The sequence below is a fragment of the Heterodontus francisci genome, chromosome 17, assembly GCF_036365525.1.
Source record: "Heterodontus francisci isolate sHetFra1 chromosome 17, sHetFra1.hap1, whole genome shotgun sequence".
NCBI lineage: Eukaryota > Metazoa > Chordata > Chondrichthyes > Heterodontiformes > Heterodontidae > Heterodontus > Heterodontus francisci.
In genome coordinates, this window is record NC_090387.1 from 75,075,594 (window position 1) to 75,096,702 (window position 21,109).

General features: G+C 43.8%; 1 protein-coding gene across 1 annotated transcript; it reads left to right on the forward strand.

Annotated features, from left to right (window-relative positions):
* Positions 1 to 739: 739 nt before the first annotated feature.
* On the forward strand, positions 740 to 11,769 carry LOC137379069 (olfactomedin-4-like). Its single transcript, XM_068049698.1, has 5 exons — positions 740 to 852; positions 1,034 to 1,180; positions 2,061 to 2,279; positions 3,202 to 3,358; positions 9,874 to 11,769. The coding sequence occupies exons 1-5, from the start codon at positions 793 to 795 to the stop codon at positions 10,680 to 10,682; spliced, it is 1,392 nt and encodes a 463-aa protein (XP_067905799.1). The 5' UTR covers positions 740 to 792; the 3' UTR covers positions 10,683 to 11,769.
* Positions 11,770 to 21,109: the final 9,340 nt, after the last annotated feature.

The following is a 21,109-nucleotide window of genomic DNA, read 5'->3' on the forward strand; positions in this document are numbered from 1 at the left end:
AGTGTAGATAGAGAGAAACTGTTCCTGTTGGCAAAAGGGTCGAGAACCAGAGGACACCAATTTAAGGTGATTGGCAAAAGAACCAAAGGTGACATGAGGAAAAGCCTTTTTACATAGCATGTGGTTAGGATCTGGAATGCACTGCCTGAGAGTGTGGTGGAGGTAGATTCAATCAAGGCCTTCAAAAGAGAACTGGATAATTAACTGGAGAAAAAAATTTGCAGGGCTTCGGGAAAGATGGAGGAGTGAACTAGGTGAGACGCTCCTGCAGAGAGTCAGCAGGGACACGATGGCCCAAATGGCCTCCTTCTATGCTGTAACCATCCTATGATTCTATGACTTAGAAGCCTGGATTCCCATGAAACAAATCAGAGTTAATTTCACAAGGAACAGAAAGTAGTGGGGTTCAAGTGACATAAAGCCCAGAGGAAGCCTGCAAACCTTCTGACCAGGTACACTTGTGTGAGTCAGGGTGTGTGTGGAAGGTCACTAAGCTAGCTTCCTTCCCCAGTTGACTTCTTTGCAAACCAACGGTCTGAGGAAGCTGTGTGCTTTGGAAGTGCGGAGGTTGGGCACTGCTGAACTTCAGGCTGAACCAATTCTGAATGGGTGAATTTTTTTGTCCTCGATCACCACTGAAGAGGAACTCATCCAGTGACGGCAGTGTTACTGTTAGGGGAGGTATCCCGGGTCAATCGCACCTCCCCTGGTCCCCGCCCCTCCTCTTTACAGAAATACTGTTGTCTCCAGGATCAGTCACTGAAGTTCCGCAGTTATATCTGGGTCGGAGTTATGGCTCTGCTCACTCTCATGGGGATATTAGGCTTATCTTTATTCCAGAGCCTTGATCCTGTAAGTAGAGTGCGTCCGATCACACATTACCAAATCCAGTAATTATCATCGGGAATATTACTGGGCCAAATTCTCTGGAATGAGGGGCGGGAAAGGACTTACTCCTGATCCCAGTTTGATGCTATGGCTTGACTCACTTGTTGAGATTTGTATTGAATTCTCTTTTGTAATCATTCATTAGGCGGATGCTGATGTGCTGGGAGAGGCTCGGGTCGCGAAGAGATGCTACTGCGATCTTCAGGTGTCCGATGATCCGTTCCCTCACCGACAATTGGAGCAACTGTATTTGACCTCTGAGAACTGCAGCCACAGGCTGAATGTCCAACAGGTGAGTGTGAGGCGACAACCAACTCCGACGGTCCGAGAACTTCAGCCACAAGGCTGTAGCGCCCAGCCCCACTGCGACAAACCCCGTACCCAGTACTGTGTCCCAACTCTTCAGTATCTACTTGGAAACTGTGTAATTCAATATTGTGCAGCGATGGAAGGACCATTCAAAGCCTTTAGCTCACCGCAGCTACTGCCAAGTTATGGGATGCAAACTGGAGACTTCACTGCTTTCTCTCCACACACACACACGAGGAAGGCGATGTCAGGGGACTTTTTTCCTTTAGAAAGAAAGCGCCTTTCATGACCTCAGGACACCCCGAAACGCTTTACAGCTAATGAAGTACTTTTTGAAGTGTAGTCGCTGTTATAATGTAGGAAATTGTGCACAAAAAGGTCCCTCAAACAACAATGAATAAATGACCAGATCATCGGTTTTAGATGTTAGTTAAGGGATAAATGATGGCAGGAGCACCAGGAGAACCATTCCTGTAAATCTTTTCTGCACCCTCTCGAATGCCTTAACATGCTTCCTGAAGTGTGGTGCCCAGAATTGCACACAATACTCCAACTGAAGCTGAACTAGTGTTTTATAAAGGTTCATCTTCTTCCAATTGTAGCATGAATCTTTGTCATTCACCTTAGATTGCAGACGAGCTCCAGTTTCAGGTCTCACCTGAAAGATAGCACTTCGGGCAGTGTTGCACTCCCTCAGTACTGCACTGGAGTGTCAGCCTAGATAATGCTCAAGTATGAGGTTGTTGACTCGATGGACGAACAAACCTTTATGCAATTCCTTTAACCCTATTTTGTACATTGACATGTTGATACCTTGCCTCAATCTCTTTAACAGAGAAACATACTTTCTATTCAATTGACAGTTCAAGGAACCTGTTAAAATTATTGCCAATATGGAGCAGCAACTGAAGAACCTTGTGCAGCGCATTAATGAATTTGAAGAAGAATATGATGGAGAACTATATAGTATCATTTCATTTCGGATAATAGAGATCGAAATCGCCGAACTGAATGATGTGCTTAGCCAACTTCAAGAAGCGTGCTCTAAGAACCAAGATGAGTTAACTGATCTGGTTATGCAGGTAACCAGATTGGGTGTTGGTTGACATAGTTTTGTGTGTATATGTGTGTGTGGTGGTGGGGTGGGGATATACATTGTATTTTGTTTTCACGAGCCAATTGATATAATCACTGTTTAAAAAATTATATTCTGAGTATATAGAGCCATACTCTTAACTCACCCATTAGAATGGCATTCTGGTGACCCCCCGCTTATTGAGATTGTTATTAGCATATTTGGACCATACATCATACATGTTCCAGGCATCTCTCTCTTTTGGGTAAGTGAGCATTATACTGGTTTAAATTCTTACAGAAAATAATTTATATCAGTATCTTTATCCTTCCTTCATCTCCCACTGTAAATCTGATTCAGCTATCTTCTGACAATCTAACCATTTTTTTGTTTACCACCCCTTGCTTGGGTCTGGTTTTATCCTCGCCCTTGAGGACATCAACTATGACTGTCAGAGTGAGTGTTGGTGGAAGATTACTTCACTGCAGGTCAACCAATCGATCTTGACCTCCCCACCTTAGGACGTACTTTCAGCAAGGGACAACAATTATGACTGGGAACACTAGCCTGTTTTTACTTCCCTGAGTGGGGTTGCATGAAGTCACTTGAAACTTCCCTGTCTGAATTTAATTTGACCCAAATTGGGACCTTTCTGGTCTGTGTAGGAAAATTAATCACTGGAGAAACTCAGTGAGGCATCAGGAAATCTGACTACATCATTTATCCAACCAACACCACGAAAACAGATTATCTGGTCACTGACACATTGCTTTTTGTGGGTGTTTACTGTGCCCTGGCTGCCATGTTTCCCATATTCCAACAGTGACTACATTTCAAAAGTGCCTGCAAAGCATCTGGGGACATCCTGAGTTGGTCTAAGGTACTTTATAAATGCAAGTTGTTTCTTTTATATTTTCTTTATCCAACAGGTGCAAAATATTACCAGCAAAGTAGATGAATTAGAGCAATACGACCGACTTAAAGTGGTTCAAGAGCACAGAAGAAATGTCATCCTGAAAAGGAGTCTGACTTCTTGCCAGAATGCACTATTAGTAACTCCAACCCCATATGTCACTCCACAGTCAGGTGAGTTTTTTTATTCTTTCATGGGATGTGGGCGTCGCTGGCGAGGTCAACATTTAATGCCATCCCTAATTGCCCTTGAGAAAGTAGTGGTGAGCTGCCTTCTTGAACCGCTGCACTTCATGTGTGATAGGTACACCCACAGTGCTGTTGGGAAGGGAGATCCAGGATTTTGACCCAATGACAGTGAAGGAACGGCGATATAGTTCCAAGTCAGGATGGTGTGTGGCTTGGAGGGGAATTTGCAGGTGGTTGTGTTCCCATGCATCTGCTGCCCTTATCCTTCTAAGCGGTAGAGGCCGCGGGTTTGGAAGGTACTGTCTAAGGAGCCTTGATGTGAGTACAACTGACAGAGCTAACATCTAATCACAGTCACCACATGGACAAGAGGAAGAACCTGCCTTGATGTTTTCTACTCAAGTGATGAGAAATCTTGTTATGAAAAGTCAGCTGCATTAATTCAGTTTTGTTGCTTTCAAATTTTTATGTCAAAGAAACTCAGTAGTTTAAAGATAAATGGGCTGTAAGAACAAAAAAATGTGGATCAGTCACTAGATAATATGATGCCTAGTAGCGGCCCAAGCTGTCACCAGATGTACTGATACTTTATAGAATCATACAGCATAGAAGGAGGCCATTTGGACCATCATACCTGTGCCAGTTCTTTGAAAGAGTAATCCAATAAGTCCCATTCTCTCTTTTGCTGTAGCCCTGCAATTTTTTCCCCCTAACTTGGCATGTCCAACATCAGTTGTTTCATGGTACTGTCATCTTAGCTGGTTGCAGATCCAGATCAACTGCAAAAGATACTTCTCCCCAAGTAGTGTAATCACCCATTTTATTAACTCCATTTTGGTTCACTTTCTATTCTTACAATCCTGCCTTGACAGTAAAGCGAGTACAATTTCAGTCATTAAACAAATTTTGCCAGGCAAGACGTGTGACCCCACAGGTACAAGTAGCCTAATAGCTGTTTTACTGAACTAACAACCCAGAGGTCATGAGTTCAAATCCCAGCATGCCAGGTTGCGAAATTGAATTTAATAAATTTGTAATAAAAACAGAAACTGCTGGAATAACTCAGTAGATCTGGCAGCATATCTAGAGAGGGAAACAGAGTTAATGTTTCAGATCCATGACATTTCATCAAAACTGGGACAATAAATTTTGGGCTAGCACCAGAGAAAGTGTTCATCAGGGAAGGGAACGAGCCACTGTTGCCCAGTCTGACCTACTTGTGTCCCCAGTCCTTTGTGGTTGAATTGTAATGTACTCAGGGTAACTAGGGATGGGCAGTTTGTGTTGGTGTTGCTCAAATCCCCAAGAACAAAAAAAAAACAAATTGAGTAATATTCACAGTAAAGAAGTCTCTGTAATTCAGGATGACCATAGGGCTGTTAAGAAGGCATATGGTGTGTTAGCTTTTATTAGTAGGGGGATCGAGTTTCGGAGCCACAAGGTCATGATGCAGCTGTACAAAACTCTGGTGAGGCCGCACCTTGAGTATTGCGTGCAGTTCTGGTCACCGCATTATAGGAAGGATGTGGAAGCTTTGGAAAGGGTGCAGAGGAGATTTACTAGGATGTTGCCTGGTATGGAGGGAAGGTCTTACGAGGAAAGGCTGAGGGACTTGGGGTTGTTTTCGTTAGAGAGAAGGAGGAGGAGAGGTGACTTAATAGAGACATACAAGATAATCAGAGGGTTAGATAGGGTGGATAGTGAGAGTCTTTTTCCTCGGATGATGATGGCAAACACGAGGGGACATAGCTTTAAGTTGAGGGGTGAAAGATATAGGACAGATGTCAGAGGTAGTTTCTTTACGCAGAGAGTAGTAGGGGCGTGGAACGCCCTGCCTGCAACAGTAGTAGACTCGCCAACTTTAAGGGCATTTAAGTGGTCATTGGATAGACATATGGATGAGAATGGAATAGTGTAGGTCAGATGGTCGGCGCAACATCAAGGGCCGAAGGGCCTGTACTGCGCTGTAATGTTCTAATTCTAATTCTAATAAGGGACATGGAAGTTCATTGGCAACTCATGAGTTATCTTGGGAACCACTCACTGAAAGAAACGTAAACGCTCCCTCGATGGTTTAGTGGCTAACGGGACACTGTAATGCAGATCACAAGGTGCTAAACTTTGATCTTTTGTCTGTGTTGAATTAGCTGATCTCAGCCAGGGAGTAATTGGCTTCAACACCACTGCTCTAAGGAGGGGGTAAAATCAGCCAATCAGCTCCTAATTCGAAACAGTGATTTGTCTGGAAGTGGCCCATGTATGGATGTAGAGTCAGGACAGGATTTTGTCTAGCTGTAATACTTCTAATGGTTGCAAAGCCTGCTGCTTCCTGCTTGCAGTTACCCTGGAAGGTTCCCCATTTGGGTGACAAATTGCAGCAACAGCCAGCATTCAGCTAAAAAAAGTAAGATATTATGGTAGGGTTTCCAAGCCTTATGTAATTGCTATGAATCATTGGCTGGTTTTGTAAGGCTTCTGCTTTAGAGGAATGCAATCCATTGGATTGCACTGTTATTTGCATTTGTTGTCAGTTTGGGAGAAAGAAGAGCACCATCCCCACACATGTAGCATCCAAATGTGAATGAAAATTATATTGCTACAGAGCACTAACAGTACTGTCTATCATATCATTAGAAAGTAAGATTTAAAAGTATGTGACAGAAACCCCAAATGCCAAATGGAAATATCAATTTCCTCGTATGGAACTTTGCCTGAGACTTTTTACTGAGATTGTTACAAATAACTTTTAAAAAACAGAACAGGGCAGCTAAGATGGCCATGCAAAATTTGCATATGAGAAGCCAAAGGCCAACTGGAGACAGAAATGATTACCCAGTCTAGCCAGAACAATGGGGGTGTTCTCTGATTAAATTACCTAGAATGATTTGGTCAATGTTCTTCGTCAAAAGCCATCGACACCCATTAACTTTGAAAGATCCAACCTCCCACCGCTCCCCTCACCAAATATGTTTGAGCAGCTTGAGGAAAGCCTTGAATCTCAAAGAACATTCTGGAAGACTTTGACTCAAACACAAAGAGGTGGTCACATCACATGACTGCCTGTGCAACTCTGGAAGTTTGTGAATTGTGCCTCAGAAGGCAGACAGTAACTGAAATCCAGAGATGGAATCTCCTATCTCCCTCTCTCCAGCAAAGACCCAGGGAGGCCTCAGCTGCAAGCCTACAGCACAGCCAGCAATTAGGGGACATAGATAAAGCCCCCGTTCTGCCTTCCGGACCCTGAGACCCAAGCCTGAACTGTGCACATGGCCTAACGAGACTTCAAGACAACAATTTCAACTAAGAACTCTGGGACTAAACTTCAGTATTTAAATTCCATTTTTATTAAGGACTCTACTCCAACCTCGCAACCTTGGATTTTCCCTCTGGAACTTGTTTGTGTTTATGTGTGTGTGTGTGCGCGCCTCTTGTGTGAATGTGAGCGTGGATGCATCACATATTGTAATTTTAACTGGTTTAGAGTGATAAGGTTAATAAACTTACATCTTTCTTGTTTAAACTCAAGACAACCTGTCTGATTGGTTCATTTGCAATTAAATTTGAGGAACAGATAGATAGATAGTACTAGAGTAGGGAATAGTAAGTTATTAGGTTGGCTCAGAGTAAGGGAGAAAGTATTAAAGACTGAATCAGGGTTAATGTACATTTATGTGAATGCACGAACTGTGGTTAATAAGACTGGTGAGGTACAGGCGCAGATTTCCATGTGGAAATATGATGTTGTGGCTATAACAGAGACCTGGCTCAAAGAAGGGCAGGACTGGGTGTTAAATATTACTGGATACAAGGTGTTCAGGAAAGATAGGAAAGGGAACAAATGGGGAGGGGTGGCGGTATCGATTAAGGAGAGCATTACAGTGCTGGAGAAAAAGAATGGTCGAGGGCAGAATCAATTTGGCTAGAGCGAAGTAACAAAAAAGATATGGTTACGTTGCTCTGTTGTCTACTGACAACCAACTAGTGGGAAGGATGTGGGGGAATAAATTTGCAAGGAAATTACAGAGAGGTGCAAAAATTATAGGGTAGTTATAATGGGGGACTTTAATTATCCAAACACAGACTGGGATAAATAGTAAATAAGAGAAGCAAAGAGAGAGCATGAAAAGAGACTGGCAGCTAGCATTAAAGGAAATCCCAAAGTTTTCTATAGGCATATAAATAGTAAAAGGGTGGTAAAAGGAGTGGGGCCGATTAGGGACCAGAAAGGGGATTTACACATGGAGGCAGAGGGCAAAGCTGAGGTATTAAATGAATACTTTGCATCTGTCTTTACCAAGGAAGAAGATGCAACCCAGGCAATGTTGAAAGAGGAGGTAAGGCAGACACTGGAGGGGTTTAAAATTGATAAAGAGGAACTATTAGATAGGCTGTACTTAAAATGGATAAAGTCCAGATGAGATGCATCCAAGGATACTGAGGGAAATGAGGTTGGAAATCGCAGAGGCACTGGCCATAATTTTTCAGTCTTCCTTAGACTCGGGGTTTGTGCCAGAAGACTGGAGAATTGCAAACATTACACCCTTGTTCAAAAAAGGGTGCAAAGCTAAGTCCAGCAACTACAGGCCAGTCACTTTAACTTTGGTGGTGGGAAAAATTCTAGAAAAAATCATTTGTGACAAAATCAATAGTCACATGGACAAATGCAAGTCAATTAAGGAAAGCCAGCATGGATTTCTTAAGAGAAAATAATATTTAACGCACTCGCTGGAGTTTTTTGAGGAGGTAACAGAGAGGGTTGATGAGGGCAATGTTGTTGATGTGGTGTACATGGACTTTCAAAAGCCATTTGATACAGTGTCACACAACAGACTTGTGAGCAAACTTGTAGCTAGTGGAATAAAAGGGACAGTCGCAACATGGATACGAAATTGGCTGATTGACAGGAAACAAAGAGCAGTGGTTAATGGATGTTTTTTGGGCTAAAGGAAGGTTTGTAGTGGAGTTCCTCAGGGCTCAGTGTTGGGACCCCTGCTTTTCCTGATATACATTAATAACCTAGACCTTGGTGTACCGGGCACAATTTCAAAGTTTGCAGATGATACGAAACTTGGAAGCATTGTGAACTGTGAGGACAGTGTAGAACTTCAAAAGGACATAGACAAGTTGGTGGACTGGACAGACAGGTGGCAGATGAAGTTCAATGCAGAGAAATGTGAAGTGATTCATTTTGGTAGGAAGAATATGGAGAGACAATATAAAATAAAGGGTACAATTCTAAACGGGGTGTAGGAGCAGAGGGACCTGGGTGTTTATGTGTATAAGTCATTGAAGGTGGCAGGGCAGGTTGAGAGAGCAGTTATTAAAGCATAAAGTATTCTGGGCTTTATTAACAGGGGCATAGAGTACAAGAACAAGGAAGTTATGTTGAACTTGTATGAGACACTAGTTCATCCTCAGCTGGAGTACTGCATCCAGTTCTGGGTGCCGCACTTTGGGAAAGACATGAGGGCATTAGAGAGAGTACAGAAAAGATTCATGAGAATGGTTCCAGGGATGAGAAATTTCAGTTATGAAGATAGATTGGAGAAATTGGGACTGTTTTCCTTGAAGAGAAGGCTGAGAGGTGATTTAATAGAGGTATTCAAAATCATGAGGGGTCTGGACAAAATAGATAGAAACTGTTCCCACTCGTGAAAGGACCGAGAATGAGAGGGCACAGGTTTAAAGTATCTGGTAAGAGAAGCAAAAGTAACATGAGGAAAAATGTTTTCATGCAGCAAGTGGTTAAGATCTGAAATGCACTAACTGAGAATGTGGTGGAGGCAGGTTTAATTGAAGCATTCAAAAGGGAATTAGACAGTTATATGAAAAGGAAGAATGTGCAAGGTTACGGGGAGAAGGCAGGGGAATGGAACTGAGTGAATTGCTCTTTCAGAGAGCCAGTGCGGACACGATGGGCCGAATGGCCTCCTCCTGCACTGTCACAATTCTGTGATTCTGTGAACAGGGGCAAATGCTCACTGCGGTGGTAAACTGCGTTAAAAGAATAAACCCTGTTGCGACCAAACCAGAGAAGGGGGCGAAAGGGGAGCCTGAGACCCCTTCCTCACCTGGTTGTAACAAGTAACATAACTGAAAAGCAGAGGAGTTATGTAAAATTTACAGAGAAACTTGGTGAGACCACACTCGAGTACTGTGCACAGTTCTGCTCCATATTAGAAAAAGGATATAGAAGCACTGGAGAAGATACACAAAAAAGATCTACAAGGATAATACGAGAACTGAGAGAGTTTAACAATCAGGAGAGACTGAACAGGCTGGGGTTCTTTTCTCTAGAAGAGAGATGGCCAAGGGGTGACCTGATGGAGGTCTAAAATTACTTAGGGTTTGATCACTACAAAAGGTGAAAGGACACGGTCAGAGAAGATTAAAAGGATTGAGTCTAATGGTGTGTTTTAAGTATGTTGGGTATTATTATGCTGTACATATTGCTGTTTGCCCACTGTAACAGTAACAGGGTTTGTTGGGATTTCTCACAGGCTCTTGTTCCTTCGGAAGATTAAAAGCAGTCTCCTCTCCTAAGAGTTCAATGCTTAATCATTTTGGGACATCCTACAGATATGGTTCCTGGGGGAAAGACCCACTGCCAGCTCCTGGGAAAGAGGATCAATATTGGCTTGTAATTCTGTCCACTAGTAACAGATATGGAACTAAGATTCGTGTTTTCAGCTCTTATTCTAAATTTCTCACCAAAGGTACTTTCAGTGATATAACCTTTCAAACCTATAATGCCCAAGGCTCTGGTGGGATAATGTATGGAGATGCCTACTATTACAATTGTTTCAACGTGGGAAAACTCTGCAGGTTTAACATGACCACACACGAGGTCGTATCTGCCACCCTGCCATTTGCTGGTTTTAATGACAAGTTTCCGTACTGCACACTTTCTTCCTGTTATGGGTACACAGATATGGACTTGGCAACAGACGAAAATGGGCTCTGGGTCCTCTACTCAACCGAGTTCAATTTTGGAAACCTGGTAATCAGTCGACTCAATGAGACTGATCTGTCGCCATTTGAAAGCTGGAACACCACCCTATTCAAACGATCGGCTACGAATGCCTTTTTGGTGTGCGGGGTTGTGTATGCCAGCAGATATATAAGCTCTGAAATAGAAGAGATCTTTTACATGTTTGACACAACCAGTGGAGTTGAGCGGAATGATTTGAATATTCAGTTCCGAAAAGTCTCGCCTGGTATCCAGTACATGAATTACAACCCACGGGATAGGAAGCTATATGTTTACAGTGATGCTTATGTTGTCAGTTACAGTTTAACCTTTGAATAAACAGAACACAGGTTCCTAATAATCATGCAATAAAAGGGAACTTGTTCTGGTCCAGATAACAGCAGGAAGCCATATGTACTAGTGCCAGTCAACAAAATAAAATGAACTTGGCAATTCTTTGGAACAGATTTGTGGAAAACCAGGTGATTTCACCATTAGTTGATATATTTTCTTTTTACGCTTTTTTAAAAAAGGTTCTTTGTTACTCCTCATGTTAAGTTTATATTTCAAGTTTCATATCTTGTAATGCTTTTAGTTTGGTACTTGTGCTAAAAAAAACCTACAATGTCAGCTCAGACTCTACTTGTTTAGGAAATTAATATTGGATTATGCAAACAATCTAACTATGCTCCCTAGTATGTATTCCCTACAGTGTTTAAGTGATAATGTTATGATAATGTGGGAAAGGACTGGTGTTTACAGCAACAAGCACAAGATAAATGCCTGAACTGAGTTCATAACATGTGCAGCAACTCATATCTGTTTGGACTAGCTATGTAGCCTCTACAGCAACTCACATCTGCCTGAAATAAAAATAGAAATGCTGGAAATGCTCAATCGGTCAGGCAGCATCTGTGGAGGGAGAAATAGCCAATGTTTCGGGGTGATAAGCTTTCAACAGAACACATCTGTCTGGACTGGGTACGTAGCCTTTGCAGCAACTCACGTTTGTCCGGACTGAGTTCACAATAATTGCAGCAACTCACATCAGTTTGGATATTTAACATTTGCAGCATCTCAATTCTGTTCAGACTAGCTGCATAATATTTTACAACTGTGGCCTGAAAGAATCCAATACAAATAATATTTCAATACTGTTCCTTTGAATGCAATATAAAATGCAATATGTAACAGATACTAGGGTTAATGTGATAACAAAGCAAAATGAGATTGATGTAGCTATTGGTATCTTGGTCTCTTTGTATTTTGACATTTAATATTTAGCAGCACCATTGAAACTTTGCTTTCAATTGAGCACCTTCTGGCTCAATCACCATTATTCTATCATATGGAGAATCATAACTTGTTAAATCCTATTTATAAAAAGCATTTAATAATAAAAATCTAATATCAAAGTGGAAAACTATTACTGTGATGAGATAGTTTCAATCTATACGCTTGTGCTGTAGTGAAAGAAACATTACCTTTTCCACAATCTGGAGGCAACATTCTCATAGCAACCTTACCACCCCCAAGTTTTACACTGTTGCTGATTCCTTATTTCTTCTCACTCACCTGCATTGGTAATCACACTGTTATACATATAAACTGGTTTTCCACATCACTCCCCTTCGCTGATTCTCGCTGGAGTGTATTCCATGGATGGCAGCAGCCATGTGATGTCAGTGTGAGCCTCTAAGGATGGAGGTGTCTGCCTGTGCTGGCTCACAGGAGGGCCCTGCCAACTGCAGTCACAACAGCAACAAATGCAGCATTGACCTGGCTCTATATGTTTGGGCTCACCTCTGGAGCTATGGCAGTGTGGTGCCAGGGAGATAATGGCATGATGTCTCCCTATAAAGTATCACTATCACTTGTTGCAGCTCCTTTCTTTCCCCTACTCTGATAGAGAGTGATGTATATTATACTTTGAAGAGTAGCTTGTCGCTGATCCAGATAGCTGGCACTGGTTTTCTTTTTATGCGCAAGAGATGTGAGCATTGCTGGATAGGCCAGCATTTATTGACCATCCCGAATTGCCCCTGAGAAGGTGGTGGTGATCCCAAGTACAGTCCTACAGTCACCCACAGTGTCAATATGTAATGTTCTTTTGGCTTAATTGTCATAACTTTACTTGCTTGGCATGGCTTAGACCAGTGCTGTGCAGCTTTGGGAGCAAACCTTGTGAAATCAACATTAATGATATCACCCACCAACTGTAGCTCAGTTGATAACACTTTTGCCTCTGCATCACAAGGTTCTGGGTTCAAGTCCCATTCCAGGGCTTAAGCACAAAAATCAAGGCTGTCGGAGGTGCTGTCGTCTGGATGAAACGTTAAACCGAGGCCCCTCTCAGGTGGATGTACAAGATCCCACGGCACTATTTTGAAGAGCAAGGGAGTTATCCTCGGTTTCCGGGCCAATATTTATCCCTCAATCAACATCACAAAAACAGATTATCTGGTCATTATTACATTGCTGTTTGTGGGTGTTTGCTGTGCACAAATTGGCTGCTGTGTTTCCCACATTACAACAGTGCCTACACTTCAGAAGTACTTCATTAGTTGTAGAGTACTTCAAGATGTCTGGTGTCATGAAAAGCACTCTAAAATTGCAAGTTGTTTTTAAGGACTTTGGGTGAGAATAGTGCACAGAGGAGCTAGGCACAAACACTTGAACTAATGCGCTAGAAAAGCACAAAGGAATTTCAACCCAAAATTCTTTCCCTTTAATATTACCTCAGTTAAAACCAGAACATTTCACACAGCCAGTGGCAAGGAGAAAAACGGACCTGAAATGTTAACTTTGCTTTTCTTTCCACAGATGCTGACAACCCTGCGAAGCATTTTGTTTTTATATTAGAAAAATAACTTACTTGGTCTGTTAGTTTACCACATGTTGCCAAAGATCCCTAATCTGTGGACTGCTGCATGGCTCTAGACCAAGTTGTCAACTTCTTGGCTATAGTTTATTACAGTTCCCTCATTTCCTTTGCTTTCTTTTTTGGTGGGAGGAAGAGTAGGGGCTCCTGGAAGAGGTGGTGGAGAGAGAAGGAGCAGGGGAAGGAGTGGGGTGGGGGGGAAGGGGTGATGTGGAGAGAGAGGAGCAGTCAGGATGGAAGGAGGTATGTGGTTCCCAATCTCCCCTGCTTTCACACCACCCTGCTGACAAATATAAATCAGCCCCTTGCCTTGGTGTCCAACGGAGGAGGAGCAACTGTCAGATCCCCTTCTCTTTACAAGAGTCACATTGAGCACTAGACATGTTTGAGTTAAATAAAATCAGCTTATTGGGGTATATCAATACATAAGGAAAATATAGCAGGCTTCAATCTGTACACATTTCTTATTCAATTATGGGCTGAGAGTGTCACTGGCAAAGCCAGAATTTACTGCCCATCCCTAATTGCCCTCGAGAAGGTAGTGGTGAGCCCTACTTGAACCACCACAGCAGTCTGTGTGGTGCAGGCACTCCCACAGATCTGTTATGGTGGGAGTTCCAGGATTTTGACCCAGCGACAGTGAATGAACAGTGATATAATTCCAAGTCAGGATATTGTGTGACTTGGAGGGGAACTTGAAGGTGGTGGTGTTCCCATGCAACTGTTGCCCTTGTCCTAGGTGGTCGTAACTTGCAGGTTTGGAAGTTGCTGTCGAAGGAGCCTTGGTGAGTTGCCACACTGTGTCTTGTAGATGGTACACACTGCAGCCATGCTGTGCCGGTGGCAGAGGGAATGACTGATAAAGGTGGTCGATGGGATGCTGATCAAACGGGCCGCTTTGTACTGGATGTTTTCAAGCTTCTTGAGAATTATTGCAGCTACACTCATCCAGGTCAGTGAACCTGACTTGGTCCTTGTAGATAGTGAAAAGGCTTTGGGAAGTCAGGAGGAGAGTCACTCACTGCAGAATACCCAGCCTCTGATCTGCTCTTGTAGCTTTAGTATTTAAACGGCTATTCCAGCTATGTCCTAATCAATGGTGACCCCCAGGATGTTGAAGTGAAATAAGGCTTAAGTCAGTTGAAACAGTTGAAATCAGACAACTTCTACGCTGCACACATATATTTAGATTTATAGTTACATTCAGGCGGGCGGATAGGCTCAGCAGCCAATTGGAGCGCCCAAGGCTCTGGGTAGCCAGCAGCCCCATCGGGAAAGGTGGGTGCTGCTGCTGTATTTGGGCGACTGCAAGGGTGCCTCAAGATGATGATGTCCTCTGAAAACTTGTAAATTGCACAAATTATTCTGTGGCCACAGCTGCCAGGCCATGATTGCAGAGGGGGAACCATGATGTGGCCTGTGGCCCTCACAGCCCAGTGGATCCATGCTGCGCTGCTTTGCAGGATGTGCATCTGGCCGCCCCTCTCTAGCCTGCTGCCACCATGGCATCTACGCTCCTTATTCTTCCTACCAAAATGCACGACAACACACTTTTATTGATTTAATTTGCCAATTACACATCCATTCTGCTAATTTATTAATGTCTTCTTGTATTCTGTCACAGCCATCCTCAGTATTTACTATACCCCCCAATTTGTTATCGTTTGCACATTTTGAAATTATATTTCCAATTCCTGGGTCCAAATAATTTATATAAATCTTGAACAACATTGCTCCCAACACCAATTCTTGGGGAACGCCACATCCCACCTTTTAGCAATCTGAGTAAATAGTCATAGAGTTATATAGCACAGAAACAAGCCCTTCAGCCCATCGTGTCCGTGCTAGCCATCAAGCACCGAACTATTTAATCCCATTTTCCAGCACTTGGCCCGTAGCCTTGTATGTGATGGCATTTCAAGTGTTCATCTAAATACTTCTTAAATGTTGTGAGGATTCCTGCCTCTACCACCCCTTCAAGTAGTGTGTTCCAGATTCCAACCACACTCTGGGGGAAAACTGTCTTCCTCAAATCCCCTCTAAACCTCCTGCCCCTTACCTTAAATCTATGCCCCCAGGTTATTGACACCTCTGCTTACAGAAAAAGTTTCTTCCCATCTAACCTATCTATGCCCCTCATATTTTGTATACCTCAATCAGGTCCCCCCCTCAGCCTTCTCTGCCCCAAGGAAAATAACCCTAGCCTATCCAGTCTCCCTTTATAGCTGAAATGCTCCAGCCCAGGCAACATCCTGGTGAATCCCCTCTGCACTCTCTCCAGTGCAATCACATCCTTCCTATAGTGGGGTGACCAGAATTGTACACAGTACTCCAGCTGTGACCTAACTAGCATTTTATACAGCTCCATCAGAACCTCCCTGGTCTTATATTCTATGCCTTGGCTAATAAAGGCAAGTATCCCATATGCCTTCCTAACCACCTTATCTACCTGTGCTGCTGCTTTCAGTGATCTATGCACAAGTACACCAAGGTCCCTCTGACCTTCTGTACTTCCTAGGGTCCTACCATCCATTGTATATTCCCTTGCTTTGTTAGTCCTCCCAAAATGCATCACCTCACACTTCTCAGGATTAAATTCCAATTTGTCACTGCTCCGCCCATCTTACCAGCGCATCTATATTGTCCTGTAATCTAAGTCTTTCCTCCTCACTATTTTTAACACCACCAATTTTAACTTTTAACCCATATTCCCTGTTTCTTGTTTTGTAGCCAGTTTACTATCTTTGTATCCTCATTGGCTACAGGTGAGTTCCCAAAGGACTGGAGAATAGCCAATGTTGTTCCTTTGTTTAAGAAGGGTAGCAAGGATAATCCAGGAAATTACAGGCCGGTGAGCCTTACGTCAGTGGTAGGGAAATTATTAGAGAGGATTCTTCGGGACAGGATTTACTCCCATTTGGAAACAAACGAACTTATTAGCGAGAGGCAGCATTGTTTTGTGAAGGGGAGGTTGTGTCTCACTAATTTGATTGAGTTTTTTGAGGAAGTGACGAAGATGATTGATGAAGGAAGGGCAGTGAATGTTATCTATATGGACTTCAGTAAAGCCTTTGACAAGGTCCCTCATGGTAGACAGGTACAAAAGGTGAATTCACATGGGATCAGATGTGAGCTGGCAAGATGGATACAGAACTGGCTCGGTCATAAAAGACAGAGGGTAGCAGTGGAAGGGTGCTTTTCTGAATGGAGGGATGTGACTAGTGGTGTTCCGCAGGGATCAGTGCTGGGACCTTTGCTCTTTGTAGTATATATAAATGATTTGGAGGAAAATGTAGCTGGTCTGATTAGTAAGTTTGCGGACAACACAAAGGTTGGTGGAGTTGCGGACAGTGATGAGGATTGTCAGAGGATACAGCAGGATATAGATCGGTTGGAGACTTGGGCGGAGAAATGGCAGATGGAGTTTAATCCGGACAAATGTGAGGTAATGCATTTTGGAAGGTCTAATGCAGGTGGGACGTATACAGTAAATGGCAGAACCCTTAGGAGTATTGACAGGCAGAGAGATCTGGGCGTACAGGTCCACAGGTCACTGAAAGTGGCAACGCAGGTGGATAAGGTAGTCAAGAAGGCATATGGCATGCTTGCTTTCATCGGTCAGGGCATAGAGTATAAAAATTGGCAAGTCATGCTGCAGCTAAACAGAACCTTAGTTAGGCCACACTTAGAATATTGCGTGCAATTCTGGTCGCCACACTACCAGAAGGACGTGGAGGCTTTGGAGAGGGTACAGAAGAGGTTTACCAGGATGTTGCCTGGTCTGGAGGGCATTAACTATGGGGAGAGGTTGGATAAACTCGGATTGTTCTCACTGGAACGACGGAGGTGGAGGGGCGACATGATAGAGGTTTACAAAGTTATGAGCGGCATGGACAGAGTGGATAGTCAGAAGCTTTTTCCCATGGTTGAAGAGTCAGTTACTAGGGGACAGAGGTTTAAGGTGAGAGGGGCAAAGTTTAGAGGGGATGTGTGAGGCAAGTTCTTTACACAGAGGGTGGTGAGTGCCTGGAACTTGCTGCCGGGGGAGGTGGTGGAAGCAGGTACGATAGCGACGTTTAAGAGGCATCTTGACAAATACATGAATAGGATGGGAATAGAGGGATATGGGCCCCGGAAGTGCAGAAGGTTTTAGTTTAGGCAGGCATCAAGATCGGCACAGGCTTGGAGGGCCGAATGGCCTGTTCCTGCGCTGTACTGTTCTTTGTACTATCCATTCTGCTACTTATCCTTACTCCACATGCTCTGTCCTGTGTCATGAGTCTACTATGTGGTACCATATTGAAGGCCTTTTGAAAACCCAAATATATTACAACTATCACCTTATCTTTGGCTGCTATGTAGAGATCAGTTTGAGAGCTATTTTTTTTAGGTGATGATTTTAGGAGATTCTGCTAAAAAAAATTTTAAAAGATGACTTTTGTATCCATCAAATAAATCCAATTGTCTTTCCAATGAGAAATAACTTGTAATTTTGTAAGCCCATTCGAGAGAAAAGTGGATGCGGAGAGTCAATGGGCTGGATTTTCAAAGCTCGCTGGGAGCGGAAATAGGTGCACAATTTGAAGATCACGTTCTCAGAGGTCAGCACTGGCTCCTGAAACTTCCAGCTTTTATTAAAGGAACACCAAGAGGGAGGGAATGGCAAGCCTGCACACCTCCAATTAAGTGCCTGTTAAGCTTATTGTGGAGCTCAATTACAGGCTTGTCTGCAACAGATTCGGATTTTCAATGGAAGAACACAGTGAAAATATTATGTCCGGAAAACGGCAGGGTTTGGAAGATGTGCACAATGTGGAGGGCCATGAGGGCTGTGGGAAGGGCTGATTAACATAATGCAAAGGCTCAAAATAAAACTCAGCTGCTCCAAAAGTGCCACAGAGTAACCATTGCTGGAGCTGTAAGACTTGCATTTGTCAGTGGTGAGTGGGAGGAATCCGGAGAGGGATGTCAGCCTATTGGGATCACTGGGGCCGCTGGGGTTGGCAGGGGAAGGCCTGGTGAATGCACAAAGCCCAACTGAGGGAGTTCTGATGGGAACAGGCTACTCTGACATTGGACAGAGCAACCAGGATGAGCTTCAGCAGATGCAACTCCTGGACAGCAGGAGGCCAGAGAAGCACAGTGGGGGGCTGCGAGGCGAAGAAGGTGTTACCCAAGACAATCGGGTCTACTGTCCAAGAGTCAGCTACGTGCAAATGACAGAGCACCAGTGCTGTAGGAGGCTGCGCCTTTTCCAGGCAGATGGTCTCAAACCTTTGTGCTCTGATCCACAAAGACCTGAGGCCTCACAGGCCTCAGGGCAGTCCCTTACCTGCAGCCATCAAGGTCACCATTGCCCTGAATTTCTATGCAACTGGGTCATTCCAGGGACCTAGCTGGCGTCTTGCAGTCAGCAACTCATCTTGCCATCAGGCAGGTCACGGATGCCATATTCCGGAGGGCGGGGGCCTCCATCCACTTTGACACAGATGGGCTTGCGCAGGCTCAGAGGTTTTACCACCATCACGGGATTCCCCCAGATGCAGGGCATCATCGATTCTGCCCACATCAAGGCACCCAGTAACCTGCCAATGAGATACACCAACAGGAAGGGTTCCACTCCCTCAATGTCCGACTGGTCTGTGACCACAAGTGTTTCCTCCATGTTTGCGCTGGCTTTCCTGGCAGCTGCCATGACTCCTTCATCCTCTGCCAGTCAAGGCTGCCTTGGATTTGCAGTCTATCCCCAAAGTGTGTGGGTGGATCCAAGGAGACAAGGGAAATCCCTTGAAGAGATGGCTACTGACCCCTCTAAGGGAGCCCCAGACCGATGCCCTGCAACCAATGCCACCTGCTTAGTAGGCCAACCACTGAGAAGGCCATTGGGCTTTTGAAGAAGCGATTCAGGTGACTGCACTGGTCGGGTAGGACCCTCCAAAACTGTCCTGCAAGGTCTCTGTCATTCTAGTGGTCTGCTGCGCTCTCCATACCATTGCCCTCCAGAGAGGTATGGACCTTGAGGACAGTGAGGCCCTGGAAGGAGACAACTCATCGGGGGAGAAGCAGGAGGTAAGGGAGGAGGAGGAAGAGGAGGTGGAGGGAGATGACACTGAATAGAGAGGTGTCCCTGCTGCATGACGAGGTGGCATCCTCCTGCCATCCTCCAGGAAGAGGACTTCCCTCCTCCCTTGCCTCTAGCATTAGATTTAGATGGGCATCGATGAAGCGAGGGTCTGCTCAACTCTAGTGTCAGGCCTCCAGCTCACCTGTGACTTATTGCTTCCCTCTGGTGTAATGGAAGGCTTTGGCACAAAATGCAGATCTCTCCCTCAGGACAACCAGCAGCCTCAGTGATGGCTGCCAAGGGGTGTCTACATGAGCCCCGCACTTCATCTGACTCAGCTTCATTCCCGGCCTCACCAATCTTCATATCAATTAAGGGTACACCCATTTGAAAATCCGAACCTGAATCAATTTCCCAACGGAGGCGGGAAATTTATGATCCAAAATCAGACCCGGCTCCTGTTTCACACGTCCATGACAAAATTCCAGCCCAATAGCTGTGTGTCTGGAAATATTCCCAAAAATATAACCACACTGCAGAAAAGCACAGATGCAATTCAGTTAGTAAACTTAATACACAAAGTCCTAGTTGCCAAATAGGACATTTCAGTGCAGTAATCTTAGCTTTAATACAGTAAATAATCCACGTTCCCTATAAATGGAGGTTCGGTGTGCCTGAATTCACTATAACAGGAAATTCACCATACCTGTGTTAACTATAACAAGACATTCAGTGCACTTGCATTAATCATAACACATATACACTGACTATTCTGTTATGATTAATGCAAGTGTACTGAATGCCCTGTTATGGTGAACGAATGTGCACTGAGTATTCTGTTATAGTTAACACATATACACTGACTATTCTGTTAACTATAACAGAACATTCAGTGTAACTGCATTCAGTATAACAGAATATTCAGTTTACCTGCATTCACTGGAACAGGAGATTAAGTGTACCCGTGTTCATTATAACATGTTAAATCTACAAGCAAAGTCTCACTATATCTGTGTGCAGTGTGAACATTATGCCATGTCACATTGCTACAGTAATGTCCTGCACCAAAAGATTGCAACTGTGTTGCAAGAACCACATATAGTACTCTGCTCCATGGACTATTGCACCACTCTACATTATTCCCTGCAGTTGTCTGGCAATAAGGTGCTGTACTGATGTTTTTCACTACTGTAATGGCTGCTGTGCAACACAGTCCAGTATCTATGTGTGATGTAAGGTGTACATTACGTAGCTGTGTGTAAGAGAATTCTAAGGAACACAGTGGAGGTGAATACATGGAACAGATTTTTGGGACTGGCTAGTTAGACCACAATGGTGTCTTTGAATTCGGTACATTTCTGTCATGGGCAGCTAATGATAGGAAAATAGGAAGAGGACTAGGTCATTCAGCCTCTTCAACCCCTCATGTGTGTTCTGACATTCAATGAGACCATGGCTGAACTATATCTTAACTCCATCTGTCCTCCTTGGTTACATAACAATTACTACACTTGCCTAAAAAACTATCCATCTCAGTTTTGAAATGTTAAGTGAATTATCATTAATAATTCATGGCCCTATCTGTGGTGTGATATACTGAAGTGAGGAGTGATTTTCTTCTGCCTTGAGCCTGAAATGCAGAATGTGAGTGAATTTAGGGATGTACCTCTATGAAAATGGCTTACAATCATCTGGTGTATCAGACATCAGCAAGTTACTGGGATGCAAGGAAAAGCACCAGCAGCAGTTCACTTCCATTACACTGTTTACTCAGTGAAAAGTAAAATATGCTCTTAATATTGAATGAGAATTGTTTACTCC